Raw genomic sequence first — 14,682 nt, 5'->3', positions numbered from 1 at the left:
TTTATTTTTTTAAAAAATCCAGATTTATATAATTTTCTGGATACTCCATTTTGATACTTTTAGAATTGGCATTTCAGTGGAAATTTGTTTCAAGTACCTTAGGAAACTTAGTCTCAGTATTAGTTCCCATGTCAAATATTTGATCAGTCTTTTGTATGTACTGTATTTGTAATTCTTAACACACAAACATTTTAAAAATAAAATATTACATGTTAGAAAGATTACATGGTTTTCATTAACAACATCAATCGTCTTTGGACTACATATTCATTTTTTCCTTTGCAATTATAATTTTTCTGGTCTTGAATCAAGTCCTAAAATGGTAACTTAATTTTATCAGGTCAAATACCAAATTGCTCATTATTATTACATTTTATTTAAAAGAAGAACTGCAGTACACAATTCAGATGTTACTTTTAACAATGAACCACATGCTAAAGATCAAAGACAAATTCTACACAATTGTTTCTGTAACCAGTAAAGGAGTAAGATTGCTATGATTTACTTCTATTCCACACCAAGATTAATGTGTTATTTTAAACACAGAATAAAATTATTTTCTAGATTCTGAAGATAAAAAAATAAAGACTCCATTGAACTGAGATTAGTTATTGATGATTACATAGACATATCAAAAACTGCCTATATTAATCTTTGGCACTTTCTGTATGCTATCTAAGAATATGGTTTTTGATAATTTTCACATTTTTAAACAATTTTCACATATCTGAAAAATACATTTTCATACAACTCTACTGAACTGTATTAGGGCTGACTTGATGTCATGTACCTGAACAACAAATCATGGTATGCTGTTAATATCAGTATACACATACACACAGTCATATTAATTGCACACTGCACTACATAAAAATACAATAATTTTGTATTCATTTAATAGAAGAATCTAATATTTCCTGGTAATCTTGTTTTTTAAAGTTTTTCCAAAATAGCTTATAACACGCAAGGAAAATTATGCTAATAATGATAACAGCTCCTCCAATTATATCATAAACGCTGGGGAAGATGTGTAGTATAAGAAGCTGAAGAATCATGGCTATCACAATCTCCAAATGTTGCACTGTGCTAACCAATGCTGGATGGAATTTGCTCAAGGCATAGTAGACGCCAAGAAAAGCCACTGTGGAACATATACAGATGCCAATGAGATAGCTCCAGCTTTCTCCATTCAATGGAATTATTGGCTCTTGAAGGAAAAACATAGTTGAGGCTCCCCATATTGTTCCAGTCCAACCAAAAGTAAATAATGCTGTCCACATGCTGACATTATCCTTAAGGGACCTATATACTATCATGGACAGAGCTGTGGTTAAGCCTGCCATAACTGTCATTGTATATCCAAAGGCTTCCTTCCAGATATTCAACAGAGAATTTTCTTCATCAACAATATTTGGGATCATGACCAAACAAACACCAAAGATACTACTCACTACAGTAATTACATCAATATAAGCCATGCGCTCATCCACTAGTAAAAATGCTAAAATCGCACTGAAAACAGTGGTGGTAGCTCTCCACATAATAGTCCCATTGCTTGGGGGGACAATTGCAAAGGAAGTATAAGCACAGGTAATAGAAATAACATTACACACTCCATAAAAGAATAGCCGCAATCTATGGCCTTTTGGTCCAAAAGGATCTTCGTGATAGTAGCATACTACTAAAACAGAAAACACTTGTAAAACAGAACGAATGAAAATCAATTCAAGAGATGGCACTTTAGAACGGTCGGCAGCAAGTCTGGTTATCACAGCTACACAACCATGGGCCAAGGCAGATCCAAAAAGAACAGCCCAAGTTTTTCTGGACTGAAAAATGTTTCCCTCTATATGGCCTTGTTCATTCTTTTTGACTTCTAGCTTCTGTCCTGTCTGCAATGGAATGTCAATTGTTCCAAAGAAAGACTTTCCTGTTCGTTGTCCATTACTCAACAATCTTCTTTTTGGATTATCTTCTGTAAAATTCTCATTATCTTCACTAAGTCCTTCATATCCTTCTTCTCCAGGCTGTGGATAATAAGAACTATATTTCACTGTCACAGTGTTGGGATGAATTTTCACACGTTTTTTCACTGGATATTGCTTGGAAGAATCCATTTCATCAGATAAGAAGGACTGATTGCAAAGAAAAGCAAATACATATTTATATATTTCATAAAATTGTTGTGCATTTTAACTATTTAGAATACAGTAATCCTAATTCATTAGTGTTCTATTACCATATTAGATATATTGATATATTTTCAAAAGGAATGAAATGTCTTGTTATAAAATCCAATATAGTAAATCAATTGTAAGGGAAAAGTCTGTCTCATCATAATAAATGCATTTGCTATTTTGGGGCGGGGGGGAGAAGGGGGCTCCCTTCATGTCAGTATTGACCTCTGGTAACTGTTTTTTTGGCAAGATTTGGCAGTTTTTTTGGCAAGATTTTAGGAGTGGCTTGCTAGTGCTTGCTTTATAGGCCTGAGAGAGAGTGATTGGCCAACTAGAACTAGGTCAATTAGAACTCATGATCTCCCAATTTCTAGCCTGGTGCCTTAACCACTTCACCAAACTGTTAATTTAGACAATTTAAAACATATGCTTGATATTTATCTTTGCTACATCTACATTTACTTTTATGCTTTCAAATATTTTTAGAAATGATTGGATCCGATGGGTTTTTAAAATCTAAATAGAATTAGTTTTGCTTTGACTCTGAATATAAATTTGTTTTTATACCTGTATATAACACCTCGGTGCCACCAATGGTGCGTTGTTTGGCCCAGTTCTGTGAACCAGTAATGGCAGCAGGAGAGACTGCCCACCCGCCTGGGACATTTTTGTACATGCACAGAAGCATTGCATGCATGTGAGTGTGTGCACACACAAAAGGGAACCAGTAGTGACGGGATTTACAACCCACTACTGGGTGCCATTCAACATATTTTGACATAGTTAGGATTGCTAAATATGTGTAATTGCATTGAGGGCGAGTAACAAATAATATTGTATATTTACAATGGCTCCTGAAAAGAATGTGGATTATTCTTTATGGTTCCATAGACTCTCCATAGACATTATTCTTTACATTTAAACATGAAAAATTTGTATCAAACTAAAGCATTAATCAATGCTGGATCTTATTTCCCATCAGAAGCCCGTGGTAAACATAAAACAAATAGTTTTCATTGCTTTTCCAAGATCTGATGTTCAAAAGCATGCTGTTTTATACTCCAAGAGGCAGCATAAGCATAATAGTCATTGATAAGCGGGATACATCTAAAAATGTCCATTGTGCTCCAATATCATAGGTTATTTAAAATGTTATACTATGTTGTTGCTGCTATGTTAATACTGTCATCTGTTTACATCACATTCTAAAAATGTGAAATATATAAGTCAATAGGTTCCATTCTTTCTCCACTTGTTTTTACACGAGGCTATAGCTTTAGCAGTGATAGCTTTTCCAATATTTGTGGTCCTGATCTGTGCTTCCAACTACTATACTATCAGTTTGAAATGCTAATACAAATAACAAATTGTGATTTAAATGATTTCCTTTCAATCTACTCAAATTCAAGCATGACTGTTTATAATTATGAAACATTTAACAGAAATAATGTTATTACATTATTATGAAATGCTAACGGAGTAAGAATTAGGAAAATATACAAATCTCTCTATCAACTGAAAATGAAGGGAAAAAGATACATTCCAAGCTATGCTGATTTACGTATCATTGCTTCCTCAAATAACAGAAACATGTCATTCCTTGTATCATATGGAACATAATTCTAGGCTATATTAGCTGATTACTGCAATTTATTTAAATTATGAATTTGAAAGATACCACATTAAAATTGCGTGCACATTAACAGAAAGATTTTGCTTAAATAAACATCTAGGAATTAAATCTGTAAAGCAAGAAGAGAAAGGAGAATACAATCAAAATTAGAAAAATAGTCCTTTACCTTTTGTTAGAGGGTGTTGTATAACAAAATAATCAAAAGCCAAGTATATTAAAGATAAGAGGCTGCTCTGCAACATTCAGCTGTGTATCCATTTCTGCCTTCTAAATTCATAGAAAATACCTGGATATTGTTGCCTTTGAACTGGAAAGTCAAAAATAGAGCAAATGGTGTCCGCTCTGCATATATATTGAAGCAGATTTTGTTTTGTGACTGTGCCTTCACAGAAAAAGAGAGGAGAATACAACTAAAGAATCAAATGCACTTGAGACATTAGATGAAAGTGAGCATGCTCAGCAGAGCTCAAGGGCATTTGACAACACCTTCATTTTGGACTGCGGAGTGGAATCAGTCATGCTTTGACTAGTTATTCTGGCAGTGAAACACATGTTTAGCTGAGATGTTACCTATTCATCAATAGCAGGACTTTCCTGAATTAAACATTGCTGAGAATGAAAACAAAAGTGCTTAAGAGAGTTACTGATTTATCCCTTCTGATCTGTTGGTTAATAAAAGAATAGGATTATTAAATAGTCTTTTCACTTGCTAGAGCTTTACCAAAAGCAACAGGATTATAACAAAGTGCTATGAGGTAATTAATCTGAATTCTGCAAAAAAGCATAATCTTAAAGATTGACATAACCTTCAAAATAGTGTACATGAAAAAAAATCACCTACCCTTGATTTTCATTTGCTTCATTCATATAATTATTCATAAATTTTTAACAGTCTTATCCATATAAGTCAATGCAAAAGTACCACTGAATTCAGTGGGGTTACTCTTCCATATACAGTATATACATTTTAACCTCTCAGTACAATGCAAACCAGTGATTTGGAAATTGGTAAAATCAAACACTTTTTAAAATTATTTGTTGAAAACATTTCTCTACTACTTTTTGTTGAAATAAATATCAGAATGGTTTGCTATCAAAATTACAAATATAACAATAAACTAAAAGAAAGCACTAAAACATACAGAAAAACATTTTATTAAATAAACATGGATAACCAGTAACATAATAGAAAAATGTAAACACTGTAGAAAAAAAAGTCACAATGGCAATTAGCACATTAGGTGGGCTTGAAGAACAAGAATTCAAGGCCTGGCGTTGTAAGACAACAAGAATGGCTCCAAACTTACTGGGAGGAAATTTCAAAGTTGGGGTGGTACCGCCCATAAAAAAGCCTGATTCCGAAAAGCCACTAATTGCGATTCTCTGAAGATGATCTTAAATTATGAGTTTGAAAATATAGCAAAAAAAACCAAACACAGCTTTCCTTCCAAGATTGTGGCCCAAAGCCATTAGGACACAATAGGATGGGAATGCAAAGTGATTACAACACAAATCCTGAAATTTAAGTACTTACATTCAGATATTAGAGCTGGAGTACAACACTGGCAAAGTACAGTGTTCACATCTTCCCATCACTGTGACTTGATTTGCTTGACATATGCAATGCAAACCCAGAAACTGTCATCTGTGAGTCAAATGGTGCAGTGGTTAGAGTGCAGCACTGCAGACTATTTCAGTTATAGCTGTGGTTCAGCAGTTCAAATCTCACCACCGGCTCAAGGTTGACTCAGCCTTCCATCTTCCAAGATGGGTAAAATAAGGACCCATATTGTTGGGTGCAATATGCTGATTCTGTAAACCACTTAGGGAGGGCTGTAAAAAGCACTATGAAGCTGTCTAAATGCTATTGTTCAATAAGCTGAGTGAAAACAGGGCCTATTTGAAGAAAACACAAACAGCTTAATTATTATTTCTTCTTCCTTCTTTTAAACCTCTAGCCCACATCTAAAGTCACAAATATAACAAGACTGGAGAGCAACCCTGGACTAGGAACTGCTATACTTCTCCCAATACGGTGTCTCAGTAGCCTTTATTTTATTTTTTACAAGTTAATACACAATATTTCTCCCAACACACAGTCTGGATTCAGATTCCCCCCCCCCCCCCAACAGAACACCCTACGAAACTAGATTTACAATCCTGGGACTAGAAAGCTTAGAACTAAGACGCCTCAAACATGATCTAAGTATTGCCCACAAGATCATATGCTGCAACGTCCTGCCTGTCAAAGACTACTTCAGCTTCCACCATAACAACACAAGAGCCCACAAGAGATACAAGCTTAATATTAACCGCTCCAAACTTGACTGTAAAAAATACTTTAGTAATCGAGTTGTCGAAGCGTGGAACTCACTACCAGACTCTGTAGTATCATCCCCTAACCCCCAACACTTTACCCTTAGACTATCCACGGTTGACCTCTCCAAGTTCCTAAGAGGTCAGTAAGGGGCGTACATAAGTGCACCAGAGTGCCTACCATCCCGTCCTATTGTCTTTCCTATATCTTCTCTTCTATACCTTTATCTTTTTCTGCTATTCTCTCATAGTTATATTTTACTCCTTTATTTTCTCCTCCATTCCCCCTTTAATACATTCTACCTGATTATATCCTCTATAACCCTCATTGTGTATTATTGTGTATTGGACAAAATAAATAAATAAATAAATAAATAAATAAAATAAAGAATGAATCAGGTCGTCCTTCCTGCAGACAAACGGTCCTTCCGAGCGGGCAGTTGCGGCTGCCCTGCCAATTGTCAATGGCTAACCACAATCCCAGAGACGGCAGCAACGCTCCCCGCACAGCACAGAACTCTGTCACAGCCTCACGACAACGGAGGGCGGGGAAGCCCGATATCTCTGGTTGGGAAGAATATATCAGAATGAAGCCCCCTCGTTGGAAAAGCTACGCTCTTCTGAGGTGTCAACCCGTCGTCTTTTCTAGCTAATCCCCAAATTCAGAGGACGGGAAGCAAACCAATTGCCGGCCGCACCGTCAGGGAGCGAGGCGGGGTCGAGGAGGCGGCGGCGGCCGTCGTCTGGTGTGGAAAGGGCGCATGCGCCTCTTCCCAGGCCTCTCCGTCATGGCTGCTCTGCGGGCGGTTACCGCCTTCCTTCTCTCGAGGGCTCTGCCGAGAGGTTGCCGCTCGTTTAGCGGCAGCGCCCCCCGGACCCGAGCCGTCACCGTGCCCGAGCGTATCGAAGAGAAGCGTCGCGCTGCGTTGCTAGGAGGCGGCCAAGCTCGCATAGAGGCGCAGCACAAGCGGGTGAGCGAGCGCCTCCTTTCCTCTCGCTGCAGGGGAGCGAAGCCCTTGCGTGGGGTGGGGGCAGCTGGCTTGTTCCCTGGCGTACCGTCCCACCTGTTTCCGAGACGAGGGCTGGCCAGGGTTAAGAGGATGCCGCTTAGAGCAGTGTTTCCCAACCTTGGCCACTTGAAGATATCTGGACTTCAACTCCCAGAATTCCCCAGCCAGCATTCGCTGGCTGGGGAATTCTGGGAGTTGAAGTCCAGATATCTTCAAGTGGCCAAGGTTGAGAAACACTGGCTTAGAGCATTTACACTTAGATACCGCTTCATAGTACTTTTACAGCACTTTCTAAGCAGGTTACAGGATCAGCCTATTGCCCCCAACAATCTGGGTCCCCGTTTGACCCACCTCGAAGGATGGAAGGCTGAGTCAACCTTGAGCCGGTGGTGAGATTTGAACTGCTGAACCAGTGAAGGGCCACTTGTCTTCGGCACTACAGGTGTGCCTTCCAAGGCTGGTGCGGGCGTGGGTGCACCTGCCCCTGTCCATGTGAAATTTGGCTTCTGTGCATGCGCAGCAAGCGAAATCTTGCGTGAGGAAGCATGTGCAAGTGAGATTTCGGCAATTTTTGATATTTTTGTTTCTGCACATGTGCAGAAGAAAAAAATTGATGAAAATAACCGGAATCTTGCTCGCACAAGTGTCCTCATGTGAGATTTTGCTTGCTGTGCATGCGCAGAAGTCAAATCTCATGCAGAGGTGCATATGCGCTCATCGGGGACGCGCAGCTTGAGCCTACAGCGCTGCACTCTAACCACTGCCCCACCCTGACACTTGGGGGAACATTGAAGTCATGACCCATATTCGTCCACCCCCCCACTGTACTTCTTCCTGCCATCCAGCCGAGGTAGAAAACCATCCGACACCTTTGATCGCCGCAGCCGCAGATGTCACCACCACGGTGCCAGGGTCGTCTCTCTTGGGGTTTTTCGTATTGTTTTTTCCCTATTTAATGAAAACTACAGATGCAAGAAAGCAGATCGCCCCCATCTATTCCTTCGCTGCACTTAAGCAGTTTGTGGAGCTAGTTGTGGCGAGATCAGGAAGAGGTCTGAAGAGGCCACCTTCCACCTTTCTCATGCTGGCTTTACAAAATTCCGATCTCTAAATTATTATTATTATTATTATTATTATTATTATTATTATTATTATTTATTAGATTTGTATGCCGCCCCTCTCCGTAGACTCGGGGTGGCTCACAACAGTGATAAAAAACAATACATGGTAACAAATCTAATAGTAATTAAAATCTAAAATAACAGTTTTACATTAAAAAGTCTAAAAAGAAAAAGAAAAAAACCCCAATAGATAAAATACATACACACAGTCATATCATGCACAAAATTACATAGGCAAGGGGGGGATGTCTCAGTTCCCCCAAACCTGACGACAGAGGTGGGTTTTAAGGAGTTTACGAAAGGCAAGGAGGGTGGGGGCAGTCCTAATCTCTGGGGGGGGGGTTGATTCCAGAAATCCAGTAGTTATGGAGGTGTTGGTAATCTTAACTGAATAGAACTTAAGTTATTCATTTTCAGACTTCATCTTTCCTTTCTCAGAATTAATGCAACACAGACAACCGATGGTTTGCTTAATAAGGCTAGCTAGAGAGTCTTGCAGAATCTTCTGAACACTTGGTATTATGCCTCTAGTTTACTTTAGAACAGGAGACACATAAGATTATTTAATCATTTTAGCTAAACAAAATTTTGTTCATTGAAGAAAAAACCTTTCTGATTAGCAGTGCTGGGCCACAGCCTGGCTATTGTGATCAGATGTTCCTGGCAGATCATTCCTTGAGATAGAATCTCTCCCTACATAAAAGTGCTATTGCTAACATGTTGTAAGCCGCCCTGAGTCTAAGGAGAAGGGTGGCATAAAAATCGAATAAACAAATAAACAAATAAACAAACAAACAAATAAATAAATAAATAAACACCTTTTGGGCCTACCTGTTTCCTCAACTAATGCCTCTCTTTTGAACGTGAATGAGAAGTATCTGAGTAAGGCAAATTGTTTACTACTCTTAATACACAAGGTTACCTTACTTAATTTGTCATCTCTTTTCTTCCCTCCTGTGAGGGATGCAAAAGGACAGAAGCTGTAGGATTCTCCAGGAGCCTATGTGACTCCTTTTTGTAAACCTATTGCAAATGAAGCTGGTTAAAGAAAAATGCCTTCCCAAATGTTAACTACTTCTTTGAGCATAATAGGTATGCCGCCCCGAGTCTTCAGAGAAGGGCGGTATACAAATTGTAATAAATACAAATACAAATAATAACATTGTAACTTTCTGTCTGGGTTATCTTTACTATGTTATCTTTACTATGATCAATAGATTTCCTGTTTCTTTACTTTTGTCATTAGTGTTGGAAGAACACACACCAATTGTTTTTCTTTATGTAGGACGTTCTTTGAGGAGATGTACTTATAAACATTTTGTACAGGCTCAAATAATTCCTTCAACACTGTCAAACTATTTACTAAGTCTGCACTACTATTACTACTAGTTTTTTTTCTCATCATTCTTATCACCCATTTCCTCCCACTTATGACTGACTGTATGACTGTAACTTCTTGCTTGTATCCTTAAGATTTTTTATTAATAATTTCTCCATTGCTTATTTGACCCCTATGACAATCATTAAGTGTTGTACATTGATTGTTGACAAATGTATATTTTTTAATGAACACTGGCAGCATATGCACCAAAGACAAATTCCTTGTGTGTCCAATCACACTTGGCCAATAAAGTATTCTATTCTATTCTCTTTTTATTTGCTGTTGTGAGGTCACATCTTTCTGTCTGATGTATCCATTGATAGGTAAACAAACCCCCCCCCCCAATAATTTTATTGTTGTTATTTTAGCTAAAAAGAAAACAAGCAAAAAAAAATTGTGTTGGTTTCACCTGGTCAAAATGAAAGAAAAGCCTTGATTTCACTGTTCCATCAGTAAACATGTAATAAATAAATCTGGCCTTTTATTCTTACAGGCTTTTATTCTTTTTCTACCAAACAAATAATTAGTTGGTAGAAATGAAAATAACAAAACACAACTGGGAGCAAAAATGAAGGGGAGAAGTGAGTAGGAAAAAACTTGAAAGGTTCACTTTAACCACTCCACCTAATACACGAAGAAAAATAAATCAAGTTACTAGTCAAGGTCTCTTCAGAAGGGCACAGCAGCCTGTGAAAAGTTGTGGTGAAAGGCACTGACCAGTGATTGGAGGGGAGGAGTCATTCCTGCCAATAGCTTCCGGTAGCCAGTTAGAGTGGAAATGCTTGCCTATGGGGAAATGAAGTGCATTGCATGAAATGCACAGCAATCTTGGGGAGGTACAAACTCTGTGTACCAGGAAAAGACAGATGGAATTTGCCTTTTTAGTGGATTTGGGATGATTAGAGAATGACACAATGCATTTCTGGCTTTGAGAAGTGAGTGGGGCAACTTGGTTGTGCAAATTAGCACTCTGTCTTGTGTTTTCAATGCTGGTGAGGCCAAATATTGATTTTAAAAAATTTCCTTTAAAATATTGATTTTTAAAAATGTTCTTACCTGAGAAAAGGGGGGTGGGGTGGAAAAGGGAAGTGACTTATCTTCAAGATATGGCAAAAGAGTCTAGGACAGGTAGGCAAAGTTGGCTCTTCTATGACTTATGGACTTCAAATCCCAGAATTCCTGAGCCAATTATGCTAGGTCAGGAATTCTGGGAGTTGAAGTCCACATGTCACAGAAGAGCCAACTTTGCCTACCCTTCGTCTAGGATGTTGCCAATAATTGCTGTTCCTGGTGCAACATCTCTACTGTGCTGGATTTTTTTAAAAAAATGTTCAAAAAGAGTAAGTCAATTCTTCTTTGAATTACTTTTAACTTTAAGAGGCTACATAGACACATCAATGTTATATCTTGGCAATAACAAATTGGCTTTGTATTTCACCTTCTGGGATGCTTCTTTAAACCTTTTAAATCAGGCTTATAACTCTGGAATTTATTGATGGATTGCCATCTCAACCCTGTTTGGGGTTTTCAAGATTAGTAAGAGTTGGTTAGGAGGTGACACCATTCACTGTAACATGGAGCTTACAAGAGGATGGGAAGATGGGAAGGTGTAGTTTTTGCATTAATTTTAACTTCGACACATCTGATTTCTTTTCCCCCAGCATATTTAAAGAAACTATATGAGTTGTCTTACTGGATATTATCCAATGTGGAGGGCAACCAATACTTTGCCATGTGTCTAGTACAGTGTTTCCCAACCTTGGCAACTTGAAGATATCTGGACTTCAACTCCCAGAATTCCCCAGCAAGCGAATGATGGCTGGGGAATTCTGGGAGTTGAAGTCCAGATATCTTTAAGTTGCCAAGGTTGGGAAACACTGGTCTAGTATGTCATGAATGGATCAGCATAAGAACATTAAAATACTTTGTACACATTCTTTCTGTATTCCTCAGATTTACTCTGCCACATAATACATTATCTAAGATAGCAACATCACATAGACCTATATATTGCTTCACTGTGCTTTACAACTCTTAAAATTAGTGATATTTCTTATTTTGGCTGGCTTTTTGTACTTAACCATTCTATTGCATCGTGTGAGAAAAGGTCTAACTATCATGTTTTTCACAGAACAAATTGAATGAGACCTTAAATTGAGGGACACTAGTGAGTGCATATTTATTAGTATGCTTAGCTTTGAGTTTCAATGTGGAAAACATTTCTATAAATTTGCTATTATGTTAAGAACAGGGCTGTTTAATGTTTTCTCTTTTTCTTTTTTTAGGGAAAGTTGACAGCCAGAGAACGTGTACTATTGTTATTGGATCCTGACAGTTTTGTAGAATATGACATGTTTGTGGAACACAGATGTGCAGATTTTGGGATGGAGTCTGAGAAAAACAAGGTATTGAATATTTTGTTTGTTTAAATTCCAGGACTCTTTGTGAGTGGGAAACAAATGGAGCTATCTCCTCTCTATTCATTTGAAATAATTCTATAAATACTTTACGAATGCCGCACGAATCCCAGTGACCGGTTAGGTCCCACAGAGTTGGCCTTCTCCGGGTCCCATCGACTAAACAATGTCGTTTGGCAGGACCCAGGGGAAGAGCCTTCTCTGTGGTGGCCCCGACCCTCTGGAACCAGCTCCCCCTGGAGATTAGAACTGCCCCTACCCTCCTCGCCTTTCGTAAACTCCCCCAGGCCTATACAGTTTATGCATGGTATGTTTGTGTGTATGTTTGCTTTTAATAATGGGGTTTTATTGTTTTTTAAATTATTAGATTTGTTGTACATTGTTTTATTGTTGCTGTGAGCCGCCCCGAGTCTACGGAGAGGGGCGGCATACAAATCTAATAAATAAATAAATAATTTTCATAGATTTATTGAGAGATATTTAGAAGAATAATTTTCCCTACCACTAAACATTCTGTTTTACTCATTTCATAATTTTCAGGGTTCATGATAGACTAGAATTGTTAAAGCATCAAGGTGTATATACATTATATAGTTGCTTACTTTGCTTTGCATAAGTTATGTCAGTTTATTAATTATACTTTGTTTTGTTTTGCAGTTTCCTGGGGACAGTGTGGTTACTGGCCAGGGTAGAATAAATGGCAGACTGACTTATGTCTTCAGTCAGGTATTATTGTTTGATTTCGGAATTATGAATATATTGAAGTGTTGTATTTGTGATTTTTTCCATTTTGACTAGTAAAGTATTGCTTTTGCCCCAAATGTATTGCTTTTGTTCCCACATCTTATGCAGAATGCTATAAGAAGGAATAATCTTACAGTTTCAACTGTTTGATCTAGCTTTGTCTAATGGAATTAGCATGTCTCTTCTGTCTAAACATATTTACATATAGGCTATTTTGATATTTGTATTTTAAAACATTTTACTTTGATTTTAATTTTTTAGGACTTTACTGTGTTTGGAGGAAGTTTATCTGGAGCACATGCTCAAAAGATCTGCAAGGTAAGTTTACAGGCAGTGCAGGTTGCCTGTCAAAGATCTCAGTCAGTTATTATATGGTTTAAATGTATAACCATTCTAATATTATTATATAAATATTTTGCTCAACCGTTGCAGTTTACAGTAATTCAGCTGTTAAAACAGGGTGTTCCACGTACGGGATGTTTGCTAAGTAGCTCTTTTATTGGGTGGGAGAGACGAATCAAAGACCTTTTGGGGGTTTTTAAGGTTTGAAAATACAGTGGTACCTCATCTTATCACCGCCTTTTCTAATGAACTTTTCAAGATATGAACCCGGTGTTTAAGATTTTTTTGCCTCTTCTTCCGAACTATTTTCAGCTTACGAACCCAAGCTGCTGCCGCTGGGATGCCCCACCTCTGGACTTCCGTTGCCAGCCGAATCGCTGGGATTCCCCTGAGCCTCCTTTCACTGGGAATCTCCGCCTCCGGACTTCCATTGCCAGCCGAAGCGCCCGTTCTTGCGCTGCTGGGATTCCCTTCATTTTTGCTGGCGCTGCTTTGAATTCCAGCGAGGGGAGCCTCAGGGAAATCCCAGCAGCACAAGAACAGGTGCTTCACCTGGCAACGGAAGTCTGGAGGTGGGGTTTCCCAGAGAGGGGAGACTCAGGGAAATCCCAGCAGCGCAAGAACTCGCAATGGAAGTCCGGAGGCAGGGATTCTCAGCGGCGCAAGGCAAAAGGGGTTAGTTTTGGGATTGCACGCATTATTTGCTTTTACATTGATTCCTATGGGAAACATTGTTTCATCTTACGAACTTTTCTACTTACGAACCTCATCACAAAACGAATTAAGTTCGTAAGACGAGGTACCACTGTATCATTTTAATTTATAGATGGTTGTAATCCTGTGATCTTTTATTTTACTATACTGTGTAGTGCTTATTAATAGCTTAACAAAACATAACATTAAAACGCAATGCAAAAATATCATTATTGAATTAATTGAATTGATATAACCCCTTTTTCCTCCAAATCTATCAGTTTACATGGGGAAATCATTTCTAGAGTTATTTCTGTCCCATTCCTGATAAGTGTTTAAATTTGTTAAAATTACTGTCAAAACACAGTTTTTGTAGTTTTTGTTGTGGTGGAGCTTGCTGTTTGCCTCATTGTTTAAGATTAATGGGATAGAAAGTTGTTTAATGCAGATGTACTAGATTTAACTATGATGTCAAAATTATTTTTCTTATAAACCGCAGAGAATAAGATTGAAGAAAAAAATCCTGTAATAATGAATCATATAGATATTATTTATTTGTAATATTAGTTAATACATATTAATTGAACTTAATTGCTTGCATTATAGAACTCCCAATACCTGTTACGTATTCACATATTTAGAAATATATGTATTATATGTCAAAAGCTAACTTAATATTTTAAAAATTATGAATCTCCTTTGACTCAAGTTTGAATATATCCACATAATATTCTTGGCAACATAGATGCAGTAGCACAGTTTAGTAATTTAGAAGTTGGACAAGTTCATGTTCAACCATCAAATTCAGTGGATGACTTTGAACATGGCAAGTTGTTATGTCTCAGTAC

General features: G+C 37.9%; 2 protein-coding genes across 6 annotated transcripts in view; one reads left to right on the top strand and one right to left on the bottom strand.

The window, feature by feature from the left end:
• Positions 1-353: 353 nt before the first annotated feature.
• Positions 354-7,120, bottom strand: SLC35G2 (solute carrier family 35 member G2). Of its 5 annotated transcripts, XM_070753088.1 has the most exons (4): positions 6,825-7,120; positions 5,345-5,706; positions 3,977-4,117; positions 354-2,135 (listed from the first exon to the last, which is right to left on the bottom strand). In XM_070753088.1, the coding sequence occupies exon 4, from the start codon at positions 2,115-2,117 to the stop codon at positions 891-893; it is 1,227 nt and encodes a 408-aa protein (XP_070609189.1). In that variant the 5' UTR covers positions 2,118-2,135; positions 3,977-4,117; positions 5,345-5,706; positions 6,825-7,120; the 3' UTR covers positions 354-890. The 5 variants fall into 5 exon arrangements, 4 of the variants coding, with proteins under 4 accessions (XP_070609189.1, XP_070609188.1, XP_070609191.1 ...); XM_070753087.1 differs by having other exon boundaries at positions 5,345-7,031; XM_070753090.1 differs by lacking the exons at positions 3,977-4,117; positions 6,825-7,120 and having other exon boundaries at positions 5,345-5,422.
• Positions 6,841-14,682, top strand: part of PCCB (propionyl-CoA carboxylase subunit beta) — a 26,046-nt gene continuing 18,204 nt past the window's right edge. Inside the window, exons 1-4 of the mRNA XM_070753091.1 lie at positions 6,841-7,097; positions 11,924-12,043; positions 12,713-12,781; positions 13,061-13,117. Of these exons, the coding sequence (XP_070609192.1) occupies positions 6,888-7,097; positions 11,924-12,043; positions 12,713-12,781; positions 13,061-13,117 (456 nt within the window). The 5' untranslated portion in view covers positions 6,841-6,887. The remainder of the gene's footprint in view (positions 7,098-11,923; positions 12,044-12,712; positions 12,782-13,060; positions 13,118-14,682) is intronic.

This window comes from Erythrolamprus reginae, chromosome 5, assembly GCF_031021105.1.
Source record: "Erythrolamprus reginae isolate rEryReg1 chromosome 5, rEryReg1.hap1, whole genome shotgun sequence".
Classification (NCBI taxonomy): Eukaryota; Metazoa; Chordata; class Lepidosauria; order Squamata; family Dipsadidae; genus Erythrolamprus; species Erythrolamprus reginae.
The sequence above is the reverse complement of the archived record's forward strand: the minus strand, read 5'-3'. Positions and strand labels throughout refer to the sequence as shown.

What these genes read in the sequence shown, in the direction of transcription:
- SLC35G2 (XM_070753088.1), bottom strand. Translation starts at nt 2,117, where the DNA reads ATGGATTCTTCCAAGCAATATCCAGTGAAAAAACGTGTGAAAATTCAT.